Below are 19,728 nucleotides of genomic sequence, written 5' to 3'. Positions count from 1 at the left end.
CATAGAAATTAAGTGCAGAATATGGGCTACAGGAACTGCATATACTTATTACTTTTACCAAATATAAATTTGTTTTATTAGCATTGTAGTTTACAGTTTGTAAAAGAGAAAAAAGCAGAATTATCTAAATCATATAAGCTCAGTGCCTCATAAAAGACTAAAATCATATCATAGCCACTAAAAATGAATGTCGTAGCTGCCATGCATTTTAAAAGATCAAATTTTGTAATGTAACCCAATTGTCTTTGAAAAGTTTGAAACAGAAATGAGGAAAAGTACTAGGGGTGGAGAGAGGTAATTGATTTGCACAGGTAATAATGTTAGTGGAAATTTGGCATTTTTGAAAAGTTAAGAATTTAATTTTGATATATCACTGATTGCTAATGATTTTAAACCAAAAATTGTTGCTTAAAAAAAAAAAAAAAAAAAAAAACATTGCCAGAAGGTCATTTTCTCCCCATCCAATGGCAACTTCTACATCCTAATTTTAAAACAATAACTACCCAGTAAAGGGCATTTCCTAGGAAGTAACGACTGGCTGGGATGAGTTGATAGCCCAAGGCACTGCTGAGAGCCATTAACCCTGGCCAGTTATTAATCACTGGGAAATGCCCTGCACCAAGGTTGTTATTGCTATTTTAAGCACAGATTTGGGGGTGTGGAGAAATGGACATCTTAGTGTACAGATTTTTTTAATGCATGATGCAATTCCCTTTTTTTGCTGTTTATGGATGACATTTCTAGAAAGAATGACGGCTCTGCCTGACACACAACCAGATTTCGCAGATCATTTTCAGCACATCATTGTGTGCACAGTAGCCTAAAAACCCAAAAAAAGCACTTGGGGATTTAAGAAGTCTTTCTATTCTCTGTAAATAATAGTTTATACTGAAAAATAAAAGGAAGTTTGAGCCTTAATAAGAAGAATAAAGATATACAACTATTCACGCCACGGTCAGCAGAATTACATTCTAGAATTTTTTTTTTTTAATCATCTTCGCACCTTTACGTTTAGTGCATCTCCTTCACTGAGATTCCTGATTAATGACCACTCACATCTCTCTTCAAATAAGGAATTTTTAGTAATAGCAATGGCCAAAAAACAGCCTGAACCAGCTCCAGCTGATGCTGGCCATTAGGGAGTTTGTCTTTTCCAATAATCATGAAGATTGGGTCATTTTCTAGGAGATAGCTGGTGAAGTATTTCAGAAACTGCTTTAATTTTCTCCTAGTTCTTACCCTAAGGCTAAAGTTTTAAAGATGAGCTCATAGTCCTCACAGAATTGTGAAAATTGTTCTTTTCTTTCAGAGATCAATAACTCACTCTCCAAATCAAAAGGATATTCTTAGCATACGTACAAATAGTTCTCTGCCTTGCTGCACTACTTACTATTTGTCAAACCATAGCTGAGAAGGTAAAACAAACAAAATAATTCATGGCTTTATAACATGCATAAGTAAGAAAGTACAGTTCTGCACAAAACTAATTTGACAGGTTTCTCAACTAAGTGGTCGTTTCCAAGTCAGAACATAGAAGATCTTCTCACATTTCTCCTCAAGGTCCTAATTTGTCACCACCAACATGTACATTTGAATCACTGATTGTCAGAATCTCGTTGAATTTACTGTGAGGTTATACTTTCAGTTACAAATTGCAGTCTGCTGAAGAAGGTAAGTGCTTTATTGAAATAAAATTCACTTGAGTTGGTGGTAGGAATGTGTGTTTCCCATCTTTGCCAGATTAGCAACCATATTCTTAAAAACAGAACACATTTAGAAGGAGATGAATATTGTGGCAGTTGGGACCAATTGATCAGACACATACTGCATGATCAGTTGAACACACACAAACACACATTATTTCTGGGTAAATTTTTAGCAGACTTCCTTGTGTTTCTATACTTGGGATCATTGATGGCAACCATAGCCTTCTCTAAATAATTTCTTCCAGTAGGTTCTTCTTTAATCTCTTCGGCATGAGTAGTGCCCTCTGAGAGCAAGCCCCACAGTCACTGTAATGTGTGGAGAAGCATCTCCTGTCACTTCCTTCCATTTCTCCCTTCTGGTTCCAATCTGGCTGCACCTTTGCTGAGAAAAATAAATCTGAACTGCAGTCTATTCAAAATGTAGAAGTAAAATGAACCAGTACTGTGGCATAGTGAAGGTTTTTTCTTTACTCTCTCTTCCTTTCCTATAAATTCTGTGTTTGATATGCTTTATTTCGATGTTATTGAGCATTCAGCTGAGATTTTCATAGCACTCTCTGCTACAACTTTAGTATAGCTAGCTTAGAATCAATCACTGTATATATAAATTTAGAACTGTTTTCTTCTACGTGCATCACTACATTTGTCTTCATTTAATTTTATCAGGCAGTTCATTGGCCAGTCATTCAGTAATGTAAGATCCTTTGCAATACCCTTATAGTTCAATTCTTATTGTCTGTCTACAAGACTTACCATTACCAGCAAAGTTCACATTTTTTAAATTCTCTCTCTTTTCCAGACTGTTAATAACTATTTTAAATAGCATAGAACACAATACAGATCCCCAGAGAACTTAACTGTAGCTCCCTATTCAGTGTGAAAATTAAGTATTTACTCCTTAACATTGTTTCCTGTATTTAACTAGTTCTATATTCATGTGCGTTTCTTTCCTCCAATCTTATAGCAGCTTTCTTTTAAATCTTTCAGTGAGGGACCCTGTCAGATGCTTTTGGAAACCAAAGCTGCCTTCATCAGCTGAGTCTCTTTCGATGTTGTCAAATCACATTTTTTAAGGTATGGCCTACCACAAAAGCCTCTTCCCCCCTCCCCCCCCACTCCCCCTTTTTAGTAATTCTATTATTTAGATGAGCACTTACAAGTTTGCATGCAAGGTCTGAAGATCTCTCCTGGAATAGAAGGGTCAGGTGACCACTTGCCAGTCCTCCACTACTTTTCAAGCCTCAAGCAAATTTGCTACAGCTAACATTATTGTAAAAATCAGAAATAAATGCTTATAATAGATAAGAATTTTCCAGTTCCTCATTTCTTCACTAACACCTAAGCATCAAGAAGTTAAAGTCTACAGAATCACATTTTGTAGCTCAGTCCCATGTCTATTAATGTTTTGTTCATATGAGGTTTGAGAATTTGTTATGAACTGTGGAAGTGCCTTTCCCAGAAAGCTTCCTTCCTTATAAGAAAATGTGGTCTCAAAGGCCCAATACATCAACATTTCTGTTGCTAGCTTCTGTTTTTGTTCATGTATTTTTGCAAATAGAAACTGCTGTGCCTACAGGAAAAGACTTCTGGTGTAAGCCCAGTGGGTAAACTGAAGTTCTTGATGAATTCCTCCTTAGACTGCAGAGAGGAAAATACGTTCTGCAAGTTCATGAGGAGCTGAACAGGTGTCAGGAGAAACGAGGACAGCCTCAGGAGCTGGGAGAGTGAGAACTCCCAAGGAACATGCAGAGGTGTATTTTTCAGCTCTTCTTTACAGCAGCTCTTTTCTCCCCCTTTTCTAGGTAGCATCTTTCTGTACTATTTTTCATTCTCCCTTTTTGCTGTGGTGAAGGATGAAGGGAAAAAGGGAAGGCAGTTGTATGCTCCATGCTCTGAGGCCTCTTCTCATCTACCCATCATAGTGGTCACAGAATATTGATAAGTCTTGGCCATTCTTGCACCCCACGTTTGCTAGGGACAAGAGATTTAGTCCCTGGGCAAGACAGCTAGTATGAGCACTTTATTGCAACATCGTCCTCCCTTTTCAGTTAGGATTTCCTCTGATGTTAAGGGACTAGGACTGCTGCCAGCTTTCTGTAGTGAAAGGGATCTTTTCCATATGGTGAATTTAACAACTGCTGTGTGGGTTTTTTCACCTCCTACAAAGCATCCATGATGGTTGGCTTTAAGAAATTTAAGCTGCAGCAATAACAACTTCTGGAGTTTTCAGTGTGATTAGTGGACCTGAAATCAGAGAATCCAGGTAGCTGCTCTGCACTGCTGGGCAGTTCCATGATAAGCAGTGGGCATGTTTCTGGGCAGCATGGTTTGTGTCTCCCTCACTCTGTTCTTTCTAGTTGATGTACAAGGGTCTTCTTTTGGGCATTTACACATGGCATTTGCAGTCCTCATTCAGGTCCATAGCACATGGTCGCTGCTGGCACAAGGTGAGGTCCGCATGGGAACAGCCCCACCTGCTTGTTTTCCTCTGGGTTTGTAGATACATCTTCCACAGTTAAGCTTGTCAAGGTGTCTGTGACTTTTCAAGCAGATACATATATACATCCACTGGAGTATAAAATATGGTTTCCCTGTGGGGAAAGCTATATCTATCTATACTAGCCCAAGAAAGAACAGGTATGTATGGAAAAAAGCCAACTGATGATTTGACCTTCATTTCTTCCGAACGTGACTCCTGAAAACACGGAGAGAAGGTTCTGCCTTTCACCTTCCCTAACTACAGAAATTACAAACGTTGTTCCAAATTCCAAATACAAATGTTAAAAAAATTAATACAGTACATAATCCGAACACATCATAGTGACTGCTATGTCAAAATGTAAATAGTGTGTACAACACACAACATCCCACAGACTCTGAACACTCACCAAAAGTAAAAGTCATAACACTGCCTGCAATAATACTCAAATTATTCCTAACATGCCTAGTGAGAAAGACAAGCTATACCTGTTCTTACAGTAAAAATGTGATGCCTATATCTTAAAAAAAAATTCCAACCTATATCCCTTTTATATTTCAAAGAAGAATCATAGCAAAGATTTTTACAGATATATTGGTAAATTCCTCCAAGTAACCAGATTATAGAAGGTCTACCGTTAGTGCAAGACAGAGAGGGTAAAAGTGTAAAAATAATACAAATGTTTTTCATTGTACTAGTTGTCTTGTTTCATATCTGCGTAGATAAATACCAAGTGTAATGTAATATAACATTACTAAGAACTTCAGGATATTTTTTATCTTTTTTTAGACAATGCTGCAAATAAGTCAGTTATCAGCCTGGAATCCAATGATCTGCTCTTCTCACTCACACTCTGGCATGGCTAGTCCTGACAGGTGTTCCTAGGACGTTCTGAACAAAATTGTTGAACAAAAATATATTTTTAACAGTTTCAGCCTTGAGAAGCTGCTCTCTGCTGACTAACTGTCAGAAGGACTGTCAGCAACATTCCGCATGCAGCAGAACAAACATTAGGAAGACAAGATGTTTCAGCTTAATTTTGGGGTCCTAGAGTACTGACTGTTTCTGGCAGAAGAGGTTTCTCAATTCAACACATCACGACACCAATATCTGAATTACAGAATCAGTGTCACAGCTGACAATCTGGTATCCTATATAAATTCCTTAGAATCACACAGCAGCTCAAAGTCATTCATGCTCAGAAAGGAGTCCAAAAATTTACTTCTAGGACTTCAGTATACAAATACAGCAATACTGAAAAATACTCAGTACGGCATCTTCCAAGATCCCAGTTCTTTATTTATCGAATTTCTCAGATATTTTCTGGTTTGTGATGGACTTCTGTCAGCCCCATGGTGAATGACATTTCCCAAGCAATCTATTTTTCTTCTTTAAATATCATTCCAAAGACCTTTATCAGTAGCGCTGTAACCTCCCCTGCATGTGCTCAGACACATTTATGTATTGAAATTTTTAAAATGAATTTGCTTATTTTCGGGTACCAATTATGGGTTTGGGAAGGTGCTGAAAGACTCCCTGGCAGTTGTGCCCACCACCATCTCCACAGTATTTGCTAGATAAGTGTTTTACCACTTTCAGACATTGTCTCCTCAAGTTTTTCTCCCCAGTGCAAATGCTGAAGAGGCTCCAGGGTGTTATGAAGCCCTAAAATCTTTGACTAGCTGCAAGGTATTGTAAATACACAGACCTGCCTATGGGAGTGGAAGAATAGACATCTGTGTAAGTAGCTGATTAACCAACTCAAACGGGCAGGCCTAGCTACGATAAGCAAAAGTTTTGGATGAGGGCCAGTTTATAGGCTTTTTCTGAAGAAAAAAGTGCTACCGGCAATATACCCGATTCCTCTGCAATCACCAAAAATGATTCTCCAGACTTTCAATTCCACTGTGCATACAGCTCCTGGTTTTACTGGCACATAGAGATTTATTGCCATGACAAGTATTCACAGTTCCCAGCCCAGATAACAACTACACTGTAACTGATGTCAAATAGATGATTATTAAATATCAGCAATAAGTTTTCTTGCAAGGTTCTGTAGTTCTTTTTCAACTTTTTCAGCCAGTTTCTACTGATTATTATAGCTTGCAGACTTGCATAAGTGATATTTTGCCCTTCAAATTCTTTGTTTCTGATCGTATCATGGGGTGAAGTCTACTTGTCCAAATTCATATTTCTTAAGTCTCCTGCTTCTTGAATATAAGGTAAAATACCATTTTGTCTGGAAAGTATTCCAGACAAATATCACATGTCCAAGCATGGATGCAAGTTTTTGCTATGTGCAGCTTTTGCCCAGGTCCACTCAAATTGGATTCAGGGTCAAAGAAGAGAATACTGGGAAAGGCTGCAGACAGAGGGGGCTCAAGCAGGAATCAGGCCACCTGCCAAAGGGTAGCAGACAGCGTGTTTGTGCAATGGGGGTGCTAATTCCTGATCTGTAGAGGCAAGAAGTCACAGCTACATGATATTTTCCATCGAGTTCTGCCAGGTGGTTCTCTTTTGCAAAATCCCTTGCAAATTTTACTTTAAATCCTAGGCCTTATTAGGGGAGTTTAAGTTCACGCAGACAGAAACTTCTTTTGGTTTTAATAAAAACAAACAAACAAACAAAAAATCCCAAATTAAATCAAGTTTAAAAAGCCTTTTTAGAAGAGAGAACAGGATTTAGAAAAATAATAATAATAATAATTCTACAAGCTCTAATTATTCAGAGTATTTCAAAAAAAGCACCAAGAGATTTCTACTCGGCAAACAAAATCTGTTTAAATTAGCAACAAATTTACCATTAGAGTAGTTCTTAGTCGGCACATTTTAACAATCTCCATGAGGAAAGGCAAGGTGCAGTGCTGGGTGTTGTGTTCCCTGCCAACACTGCAATATCAGCCCCATGGAATCCACGGCAGCAGCCACAGCAAATGGGAACTTAACGCATGATAATCCACAATCCATACAAAGGGATGATCAGAAGATGTCCATCCTGGGAACTACAGAAGAGTGAGACTTCTTCATCCCACATGCAGAGCTAGGTCTTCTAAAATTAGGACTTTCCTTTTGAAATGGTTGCTAGTGCTTTTACTCATGAAAGAGAAGAGTTTAGTCTAAAGCACAAAGTTCCATGAGAGATTTCTGGTGAAGATTGCAATAGGAGACCATTCCCACAGCAGTCTGCCCACCTGCAATATCTGAGACTTACACAAAGGGTGTGAAAGTCAGAGAATTACAACATTATCCTTTGGTTCACATTTTCACTATCATGAAGCCCAGCCATGGTAAATAAAGTGATGTGAACCTGAGCAAAGCAGCAGACAGCCCGTGTATAATGAAGCAGGACATACTATACATGCAGCGTTTAACTTCTACTGTGAATAAAATGTGTTTAAGCACTCTTATTTCAATTTCAGGAAGAAGAGAAAAATCTGACTGCTTTCATGCCATAATGTACTCAGGAATGTTCTCTTATTTTGTTCGTAGCTGAACCACGGAGGTAATAATTTAAAGACAGAAGATACCCAGGCTGTGGGATTTCAAGCTTTACCCATTTGAGATGATGATTGAGGTGAATTTTACTTTCCACCTTGCTGTTCTTATTCAGTAGAACTGGAGCCTAGCCGGCATCACTGCTCACAACTTTCATTATTACCTTCTAGACAAATATTCCCCATAGCCAAGAAGGCTCTAAAAAACCTCTCTCCATGTAGCAAAGTTAACTTCAAGTCAGTGTTGTTTCTTTCCTCCTAAAGCAGGCAATTACTTATCTTTCATATTTGGATTAACAACGAAAAGAACAAAGACTGCTTTCGTAAACAAATTCAATTCACAATGAAAATGAATACTACAGGTTTCATCTTTAAATATGATCTTAAGTACAAACTTATTCACAGAAGCGCTGATAAGCATCCATACTGGGATCAGCTCTTTCCTTATTACCTACCTGAACATAAACATCAGCCTAGCTGAAAACAGTTGTTCTCTGTTAGTGTAAAAAAGATTTCACAGCATTTGCTGTCATAAAAATTATTTGGATGAGCTTTTCTGGGTTTTTGTGGTTTTTTTTTTGTTTTGTTTTTATAATAACAATCATCAGTAAAGAAATTGGCATTCTATTTACTAAACATTAAATAGATGAGCTTTTACAGATCCACAAACGGGGGTCTTAAATATAATTCACGATTGAGTGGTACTTACTTGTTTTGGAAAGTCACTCTTCAGTTCAGTAATACTTTTACACCAGTATGCTGCTGTTTTCTCGCTGATCAGTTCAATGTTTAGAAAAGAGCCTTGGCCTGGGCCATAGATGGGACCTGAAGTAATTCCACGCACAATCCTCGGAGAAACGTTGGTCACAATATCCTGGAAAACAGCGAGGCCTGATCAGAAGTCTGAATCACAGGTCTGGTCCTCAGCAAACCCGTACACCAGACTTCACATACAAAGTGATATGATTAAAAGAGATCAAAATTAAAAAAAAAAGAAACAGAAGTGGTTCAAATGAAGATCAATGCTGCAATCTACAATATTTCTGAAGGTAAACGTGAGGTTAGCAAACAATTTTGAAATATACAGTAAACACGCAAAATGTTGACTAGTTTAGTAGTCTTAATTAAGATTCAATGTCACCATGTCTATATTTACAAAGGACTGTAAATTCTGATATTATTTAAAACTAAAGAGAAACATATATGGTAAAACATTCTTTTTGCCAATTTCCAATTAAAAAATAATTTTGACTAAAGGTCATTTATTTACAAATGTATTGGAATTATTTGTTTAAGTATCCCTCCTCACCATCTTGTCATTTTTAGTGAGATAACATGAACCTCCATTAGTATATAGCAATTAAGGTCAATTTACATATTTTAATTAAGAACCATCCCATATAAAACAATTAGGGTAATAGGCATACTAACTGGATTTCATAACATTTGGACGTTTTTCCAACTAGATAGACAGGAAACCTTAATTAGCATTAATTAGCACTGATCTGCATATGTTTGATAAGGCATACCCTTGCCACAAAAGATTATTTATTCCTAAATCTGCCAAATGCTACAGTTACAGAGGATAAAGGGACTTTTCTTCACACTGTATGTAAATTTAGGATAATCTTCATTTGTTTATAAAGTTGAATTACTTATTATACAGTAAATATGCATTAATATTTTATAGTGATAGTTAATTACATGTCCATTTACATATGTAGAAATGATTCAAACTAATCTCCCTAGTTCATCTATTTTAAGGCCTAATAACAAATCTGAAACCTGAGCATCACAATAACTCCTAATTTTCCTATTAAAACATTTTCTCTTAATCACAAAAGCTTCACCTCCCTCTCAACAGTTAAACTATATTTTCAGGAAAAAAAAAAAATCTGGAACGTTTTTGGAGTTGATGCAAACCCAAAACAAACTGCAAAGTACACTCCCATCGTTCCCAAAACAGTTTACACAAATTGCAGCTTATGCAGAAGAACCATTTATATCAGTTTGCAGAGGAAATTGCTATTTGACTCCATCCCAGAAAGCTATTCCTACACACAGGCCAGCGCCATCCAGCATGGGAAAACAAGTGAAGCTGATGACCAGAGTCCTGCAAGCACAGCATATGCTAATTTCCAGTAAGTGGATGTTATTCTGACCGTGCTTCAAGTTGCCTGGGGTTCCATTCTCCCTTTCTTCTCACTCTGGATGAGTCAGAAGCTTTGCAACCAAAGAAGCACTAAGTCCATGCCACCAACCCATCCTCTGGGTCAGTGAATGGGACACGATTCCCACCCAGTGGCAGACTTGTCGCTGTGTGTGTCAACAATGCTTGGAGCCTTCTATGGAACTATGGTTGTTATCTTAACATGTGTGTGTTTTGTTCTTCTCTCGCTCTCTCATTTTACTAAAGTTAAGAACTCAAAGATTGACATATTACAGCTTTGAAAAAAATGCTTGTGGGACAGTCACAAAGCCTCATTCTGCTTCCATACAAAAACACTCTGAAGTTCCTGCATCTGCCTCGGGTTTCCAGGCAATCTCTTCTAAGAACAGAGATGCTTGTTGAGACCTTGCAACCGTTGTTGAATCCCTATGGCTTCAACTTGCTTCTTCCTGCAGTCATTGCCAACATCTGAGGACCAATTTATCTCTGCATGACTCCATGAAGCTGAATCAGGTAATGCACAGACTTTGCAAACTGTCTCAAAAGCAGCCACCCTTCACATTAATGACCACAAGAGATGCACAGAACCACATGAAACAGTAAACACACACACTTTTTTTTTTGCCTAGATTTCCTTACTTTCTTGAATTTTCTTTGAGATTCTGTGAGATCCCCTTTGGTGCTCAGAACCCTTCTCCTGCTGTCCCCTGCCAGCTCACAGCTGCTCTTTCAATCAGCAGCTCCCACTGCCTCTGCACCGCCTCAGTCTCACAGGACCCCTCTGCTGTGCCCTGCACTACTTTGTTATCTTTCCTGACCAAGCTGCTTCTGCTTCCAAAAATCCTTCTTGGCTTTGAAATCCAAACATTACCACCTGGCTCTTTTGTCTTGGTCCCTCCCGAGAGGAATGGGCTGTCCTTTTTCAAGATCCCATTACTCATTTGCCTCTCCTAGCTCAGAATGAGCAGGATGGAGAGAGTTTGTAATGACTGACACGCTGGCACATCTCCTGGCTCTTGTTAGCACATGACAGCCCCAGACACAAGGAGACTCACAGTTCAAGGAAACAAAATGGAATTTATAACTTATGTGATGATTCAAGGAATCTGTCTATGTACATACAGAATGAAATCACACAAGTGACAGAAAATTGTCTCCTTGAGATAAGTGTGAAATACCCATACAAAACTTGCCTTACTGTTGTCTTCAGTCTCATGCCACAGCTATGAGAACTAAGCAGGAAGACAATCAGGCAAGGCATCTAACTAAGTTTATTTTGCTAAGGCCATGTTAGATGGACACTCCTGGTGGTTGTCCAATTGTTAGAGTTTGTCTCCAAAACAGCAGGCAATGCAGCTGTAGTAACCACAGTGCTCCAGCACACCAGAATTGAGACATGGAGTCTTTGGTTGTTCTGTTTGAATTCCGATTTTTTCTGTTTGTAGAAATGGGGTGGACAAACGCTGGTGCTCATCGTTATTCTTCTGAAACTTCAGGAAAAAGCAGAATTTTTCCCCAGTTATGCACACAACCCTTTCACTCTTGATATGTGAATAGAAGCTACCACAGGACTGATGCAAGAAACTTGAGAGGAAACACTCTGGCATATAAACCTACAAACTTTTTTGACTTTAAGAAGAGCAGGCTGCTACAGAGATGACCCCACTGATAAATTGGTCTGGACGCAGGTAACAGTATATGTCTGCATATAGAAATAGCAGAATGTCCTCAAACTCCAAAATGAAGCAAATATTTCTTACCTACCTATGAGAACAGAAGCAATAAACAATCCATTGGAAACATGGCATAAAGCTTTCATGTACCATGAAGTCTGAGGATAAAAAACTCCTAATGAAGTGCTACTGAGGGAGAACAAATCTTATCTCTGACCACACAAAAATATGAAGCTACAGGAAAAAAAAAAGACTAAAAAATTAATCGGTATTGGCAAAAGTAAACAGAACAGTCCATAGAAAATTCATTCATTTCTTGGGGAAATGTTGCAAATTAATGTAGATTCCAGGATTAGGAAAATTCCACACTAGATACCAGCAAAACAACTTATTGTTGGAAAGTTAATGCAAACCAGGGGGAAACAGAACAAATGGAATCGAGGGCCAACTGTGACTCATGAATATTTCAGTTACTGATTTTTTTCTTTTGCCTCAAAAGTTGTTTCTCCTCCACAGTAGAGCACACTAACAACTGTACCAATTCCTCAAATATTTCTAGCTCTGGAGATCAGCAAAGCCGTTATGTTAAACAGATCAAAGTGCCAATATCCTTCTGATTCAGAGTCCACTTTTCCGCTTGAGAACAATTCTATTCTGATGACTTTAGATTGTGTTAATATGCATTATACATATATTTTTATTGCTGTTGGTTAATTAAAATGCTAATAATGATCTGAGGCATTTGTCTTAATAATCCTTGAATTCTACAACTGGAGCCTTGAATTCCAAACTACTTCAGTCTTACAATCTGTGAGTTTTGAGACAGGATCTTTTAGGTAAAGCCCAAACACATTTATTTTTTATAAGCTATATTTAAATGAAGATGCAAATCAAGATAGAAGCCCGCACCTTACTATTGCCTCTAAAACTTGTTCTTTTTCACATTTTGTACATATTTATAGTTAACGATTGCCACAGATTTTTGTATTGTCAAGACATAACCATGCTGTTTAAGCATGAAGAGACCTTTATGTTTGGGCAGCAGTGACATTCTGAGTTTTAAGGGACACAGTGGGGTGTCAGGCATAGTGTTAGATCAAGCGATACACACATTTATTGTGTGTTTCTGCTAAAGTGATCAGTAGAGAAATAATTCACATTGTGAATATTAACATTGGCATCTGTAGGCGTGAAAGTTAATGACCCATAGAAATGAATCAAGCCATTCACTCCTCTCAGAGTTATTGTTTTGGGGGAATCAAAAAGACAGCTCTTCATTAGCAGAGTTCACACTTTTTTTCACAATCATCTCTGATAGGAATTAAAAATAAAAGAGTTTGGAGAAAAATGTTGCTTGAAGAGATGAGTTACTGTGGAATATAAAATAAAAGCAGTCTCCCAAAAGGTATAATACAGCCTCATGCCAACACAACATAGCTATATTAGGCAAATATAAGAATCACAGTTGTAAAGCTATATTGTTTTTCATATCAAAGCTCTAATATGTTTCTATTAATTTGCAGATCTTGAAGCATTCTTTTGCATCCATTTTCCCCCAAAATATTGTAGCTACTTGTATTTTAATGAACACTTGATATAATAAAGTAGCTTTAGAGAGCACATGTATTTGTGACATGGAAAGAAAACTAGAAATGGTACCTTAAATTAATATATTACTAGTTGTGCAAATATTCAATCCTGAAGTACACATGGTCAACAGTGCAAAGATCTGCAGTACAATTAAGGTTCCTGGTAAGATTTAGGGATTTTATAAATGCATTGAATGACACTATACCAAGTGTTAACTTTTTTTTTTTTTTCACCCTGGAAGGCTTCTGAGACACAGAAGAATTTGCCTTACAGTGTTGGCCTTCAAAGTCGATGAAAGTCACAAAATAGTTCAAGCATTTTTCAACTTTAGCTTATTAAAGCAGATAGGATTTAGTGACCTTTACCAATTTCTTTTCATTAATATGAGAAAAAAGATTTAATACAATGAATAGATTACTACTTTTTACAAAGTTAATTTGACCTTTCTTTCTTCCAGTGAGCAAGGACATTCTGCTTGTCAAGTGAAGTTTCTGTCTGTACAGTCCTGGGGCTGCAACTCACTTAATGTCAATATCAGCCAGGATGCAGCCACACGGTCCTCATCATGAAAGGAGATCTAAATAAATGCCTCCTTAAGAAAATTGTAGTTGAGTATCTTAATACAGCATACTTAAGGTTAGTAGACAGTAAGCTGGGATATGAATAAAAGCCCATTTGTAAATTTCTGCTTTGTTATATTCAACATAACCTTCACTGTTGAAACAACAAGAGACATTATATGAAAAATGCAGGTATTTAAGCAAATTCCAGTGGACTCCTTTTCCCCACATAATCAAAGAGCTATTAAAAGAGCTGCAAGGATTTCAAAACACAGTACAGGTGAAACATTTTTAAAGTTCATTTGCTAAATGCTCTTATCAGTCCCTCAACGTCAAGTTTTAGTTTTCTCTATAGTTTTCACTAATTACAGTAGAACTCAATGTACAATTTCACAAATGTAAAAATAAGGAGGAGATGATGCCCTTTTCTGCTTAATATCACAGTCGTCACAGCGTTCTGGAAATCTGGCTCACTACTGTTTGCACACCCTCACAGATATGAATGGCATCACATACTTATGTCCTCATAATTCCCTGCCAACTCTCATTCAAGGTCTTGTGATGATTTGCCTCTTCTGTGACTCAGCTGTCTAGCCAGACTGTGTCTAGTATCACCCCTTCTGGAGTTTTAACCATCTACAAAAAGGCAAGTGAAACCTGAAGCAACAATACTACTTCACACAGCACTGTTCCTATACATCCTTTATGAGTTGTTTGCCTTCTCTACTACATCAGAGCTGTGAGGCATGTGATATTTCCATAGGGTTGCTTTTCTGCTTTTCAGGTTAGGGACTTGCTCTCTTGAATTTCTCCATAGTATTTTTCCAGCTGAGCTTGTCTGCTCCTTTTAGCAGAAAGCTAAATCCACTATAAGCACCTTCACAAACAAATTCCATCCATTCTATCAGGTACAACCGTTCAGATTAATGGAGCTCATTAACTTCAACAAAGACCTTACCTGATCCTGCTGGATTTTTATGATGTATTGCCAGACTGGTTCACAGAGCAGGGCAGATAAATTCACTTATGACTACTTCCCAAGGAAGTTAGGCATGGCGGATGGCACCTCGCCATGCACAAACCATCGCTTCCAGGTTATGTTGCACACACAGTGCCACCTGTTGATTTTCTAATATTTGTATGAACTATTTTAGTTTACTTTGGACAAGGAATTAGACAGAGTTTATGCTATCCATACAAGTAAAAAACCTCAGCAAAGTCACTTCCGCACTCTCTTCTCCTCCTCTCCTCAGCGAATACATAAAAAACAAACAAACAAAACAGAAATTGCCTTAACACAAAAACTTATCTCAGAACATCTCACCATGCAGAAACTTCTCTAATCTTTCCACTGCCAGCTATAAGCAATTTAGTGCTATACAAATGCCTCCTTTTTTTCATTACATTTGTGAGTGAAGTCTAAACTTAGCCAGCTCTTTCCTCTTCACTGCTTTGCTTTTCTTCATGATAGAATGATGTAAAATAATTATTTTTTAAGTTCTTCAGTGAAAATAAGATCGGTATTAAAAATCTATTATGTCCTCAACCTTCCACAATCATTTACACTGGTGATTTAAAGCATGAGAGTGCTGATCTCTCTACAAATATAGAAAAGATCTTGAAAAAGAGCTATGCTTCTATTTAGCAATTACACTTCTTCATATTTTACTTATAAGATCAATATGCTATGGAGGAAAAGAATACTTCAATATATTCCTATCTGCCTTTTGATGGATGTTTGTCATGTGCTTGCAACACAGAGTTAATCTGATTCATCATTTGTTGTTGCTGGGTTTTTTTCCCTAACAATGAAAACATGCAAATACCAAAAGTCTGAAGTAGAAACAGTGCTTCTAAATTTTCCTTAATATTACGCTCTATTTCTATACTGAAAAATCAGTTATGCAAACAATGAACAGGAAAAAAAAAAAAGCATTATTTCATCATAAATGTTTTTACAACATTAAAATATGCTATTTATGTTTATTAAACCAATTTAACATTACAGCTACAGCAAGTAAGCTAGCTTTCCAAGTCAATAAGTTAGCAAAGAACACTGGAGCTCCATAAGAGAAAAAGTAATGCATCAGGATTTTGGAACAGAACTGCTGAAGCACTTACATTGTGTGAAAGACAAATGACAACTGCTTAGAGGTTTCATTACCATGCATTTGACATTTTTTATTCTGTCTCATTAGTGCTTTAAGATATAAATGTAAGAATTCATGAGAAACTTCAGAATTTACAGATGTCTAACTTAATTTCAACCTAAGCTTTTGCCATGGTTGCCTGCTCAGCACACCACCTTTCTTATCCTCTGATAACTTGTGATTAAGAAAACAAAAACCCAACCTCTCTGGATAATCTAAACAGACCAGAGTATAAAGGCAGAGTTTACTCTTTTCGTCTTAAAACAATCTCAGGCCAATACCATCCCCATTTCAAGTCAAGTAAGAATCATCTACTGCCCTTGTTTAAAACAGCAGCAGTCTCCCAGTGGTTCTTTAAATCATACATGACAATTTGGCTGGAATTCTTAATTTTATAGCCCAAAGTTCCAAAAAGTGATAAATCCAGTTAAAGTACAAAACAAAACAATTCAAATTATGATGAAAAGTTAAAAACAAACAAACAAACAAACAAAACCCAACAGTCACACACAACCAAAATCAAACAAACCAAACCTGGAAAAGTAACTTGAGCATTTATGTACTCCAGCTGAGTTACATATTTTACATGAAAACATTTTTTTGAATCTTTCTATGCAATTACATTTTCTTGGGTAGTTGTACATACAAAAAAACCTTTTTTATAATGCATATTTGTTACACTGTAAAATTAGTATTTAACTAATATTTAAAATAAAATTTAATACCTTTCTCATTTTTGACATATTTGTTCCTTTTAGACACAAGAATGCGGAAACATTTGTACTGTAACTACAAAAGATCATTTTTAAACTACATTACATCCTACAGTACTTTGCCTTGAAAAACAATGTCTAGATATAGCATTCAACAGAATACAAAAAAGCAATCTTTATCACAAGGTTAAAATTAGTCTTTGAACAAAAGATGCTTTCAAAGCAAACCCAAATTCTCATCAGCTTTGTAGCAGTTTCTTTGGGAGAGACAGAGAAATGAGGGAGGAAGAGAAGAGAAAGAAAAAAAACCTGAAGGACATCTGAACAATTTCTTGCTAATGTGTGCATACACTTTGTCAGTTTCCTGATAAAGGTTTAAGCAATAGGACATGATTAAATTTCTGCTGTCAAACTACACTGTAGTCAAAACTGTAGCTGTGGAAAAGATCTGCAGCTCATGAGTGAGAGTTCAATCTGTATTCACTTGCTTTTGAAACTGTTTCTTTTCGGTGTCTATATGAGTTCATATCTTTTTTGACTAATGATAAAAATTACCCTAAAACCCAAATTTTTCCTTGGTGCAAGTGTTGGATATTTTTTTGAAGGCTTTTGTTTTACTTAAAATCTTAGATCTTTCACAGCGTAGCATTTTATTCTGGGCTGCACTCTGCACTTCCATGAAATACAGTCACTGACAAGAAGTCAGCAGCAGACGGTCAGTGCTGCTTTTGTAATTGAAGAGCAAAACTCAAGAAAGCAAAAAAGTATCACGTTTGGAACTATTTGAAGTAACCACAGCCCCAGGAATATCCCTGCAATTATTTATTGTACTATAAGGATTGTACTGGGATCTACTAAGAAACAAGATATTTGAGAAATCATTCGTTCAGACTCTATGAATTGAACCTACTCATAAGCAACTCACAAATCCCATTCAAAATCAGCCTGGGAAATCTGGAGGCTGGATCACCAAATATTTCTGAATAAGAAAAGTTACTATATAAATAAATATATAAATTTACTATACCTAATCAATGTTGTATGGCCAGTCCTGCATTTCAGCATAGATTTCATTTAGAATTAATGAGAAAAGAGCTCAAGTGCTATAGAAGCGATTGTTAGCTGCTTTCATAGCTGAGTAACCAAGTCAAATGGGTGGAATTCAGGAGAGCAGGCAAAGTTAGCTTAAGGCAGAGCTATTATTTTAGCACCCATGCTGGCATTTGCTGGCTAGGAACATGCTAAAATGTTGATGTGAAGCAGCCACACAGCTGTAACTTTCCTGTTTGCTCACTTTGTCCCAACCGATCAGACACGAACGCAAAGGTTGAGTTTTGCTGATGTAAAGTGTTATCGCCACTTGCTGTCTGCCAGAGGTCTTTTCTGGAGACCATATTCTCTATCCCTCATTGTTTAACTTGAGGTCACCATTAGCTTACAATTACCTTTCCTCAGAAAACTTCTCTGACTCTTTTAGACTTGCAAGATGACATTCTTACGTTACCATAATCATTATTTAATAATGCCCCCAGAGCTTAAAAAAAAATAAAAAAAAATCCATCAAATGCCTCCTTTTGCAGCTGCCGCCAAATAACCAAAGTTTAAATTTTATCTAACTCAATTGTTTGCGAACCATTCTCATTAATATCGATGTCATCCAGATGGCAAAAGTAAAAGTATAACCCTTTGCAAATCCATTTCCAACAGCGAGATTCTTCAGACTATCTACACTAAAGCAAAATGTTATATAATAGCATCACAAATAATCCCTGAAATACTAGGATAGCATAACTTGAAACTATGTAAAAACTCAGTTCACTCTCCTGCAAGTTATATATTTGCTGCCAACAGGCTATTATTTGTATAGCTTGGATGAAGTACCTTTAACAAGCTTTATTGAAAAACTCTGTATCTGTAGCTCACTTTTGTTCCTTAAAATAATAATGAAGTATTTCTGGAAAATAACCCAGAGAAAATGCTTAAAAGCGATCAAATGCATTCTATTATTCAACTGCAAGCAAAGCAAAGAATTGCAATACTAATTTGAAGGGAAATTAATGGAGTAAAACAGGAACAGAAATATCTGCATAGACTTTATCTTTTGAACTGTATCCTTCCATGAAAACTATGAAGCTTCCAAGGCCCTGTGCGCAAATTTTGAAATTTAATGCATATTAATTAAAATATGGTAGTTTGGCTTATGATGCTTAACTTTAGGAATTCTAGACAAATACTGTTGAATGGCCCATGAAATGGGAAGGAAAAGGCAGTCTGAAAAATCTAAGAAACAAGACATCTAATGCTTCACAATGAGATCTATCAGAATTAAAAAAAAAAAAATAGTCTCAGGTAACCTCATAATTCTAACAAAATTTTTGAAAGAAAGAGAAAACATTGAGAAAATAGAGGTGACTATCTATATAAGAGAATATACCACAAGGATTAACAAAGCTCCTGTCAACAACTCTGGACACCTGTATCAAGCTCACTTATTACCTAATAAAATATTAACATGTCCTGATCCAATCTGTGGTAAAATTTTAATTACTGTTTTCTCATAGGGAAACCATATAATCAATGTATTCATAGCTATTCCTAGAGGCTGTTTTGTAAAGCTCCATTAGTAAATTGTGAAAAAGCACTAAAATATTTTCCTCCAGACTGCTTTAAGTAAATCAAGACTATTATATTCTCCTAGGAGGAGGGGAGAAAAAATAATTCCCTTTCAGGGTAGAAAAATATGATTTCTTTACTAAACAAGAGGAAAAATGCTTTACGTACAATCCTATTTAAAGAGGAGTTAAAATTCTGGCACAAAGAATCAACATTGGGGAATTACAGAATACTAAAGTTATATTGAAATTTATGCTTAATCCAAAATATTTTTATTCCTGGATTAAGTAATTAAGAGAAGAATCACATTATTCCCTTGAAGCATGTATTTAAATTATCTGAGCTGAGGATGAATTACAAACATGAAGGTATGTCTTGAACATACATGCAGCACTTTCTTTTTCCACTAAGACTAAGAACGCTTAAATACTATAAGAATTGAGTCATATTTAGCTATATTTAGGGGTTAGAAATTCAAGGAAATTATATGAGTTCTGTTTGGAACATTATTTAAATAACTGTTATAATTATCAAAGTATCCACTCCTCAGGTGGCACTAAATCACCTTTTATATTTTATA

General features: G+C 36.6%; 1 protein-coding gene across 1 annotated transcript in view; it reads right to left on the bottom strand.

Annotated features, from left to right (window-relative positions):
* The window catches only part of DPYD (dihydropyrimidine dehydrogenase), a 317,439-nt gene that overhangs the window by 118,543 nt on the left and 179,168 nt on the right, over positions 1 to 19,728 (bottom strand). The window contains exon 14 of the mRNA XM_085231702.1: positions 8,389 to 8,553. Coding sequence (XP_085087828.1) covers positions 8,389 to 8,553 — 165 coding nt within the window. The remainder of the gene's footprint in view (positions 1 to 8,388; positions 8,554 to 19,728) is intronic.

The sequence above is a fragment of the Meleagris gallopavo genome, chromosome 10, assembly GCF_905368555.1.
Source record: "Meleagris gallopavo chromosome 10, MGAL_WU_HG_1.1, whole genome shotgun sequence".
Taxonomy (NCBI): domain Eukaryota; kingdom Metazoa; phylum Chordata; class Aves; order Galliformes; family Phasianidae; genus Meleagris; species Meleagris gallopavo.
The sequence above is the reverse complement of the archived record's forward strand: the minus strand, read 5'-3'. Positions and strand labels throughout refer to the sequence as shown.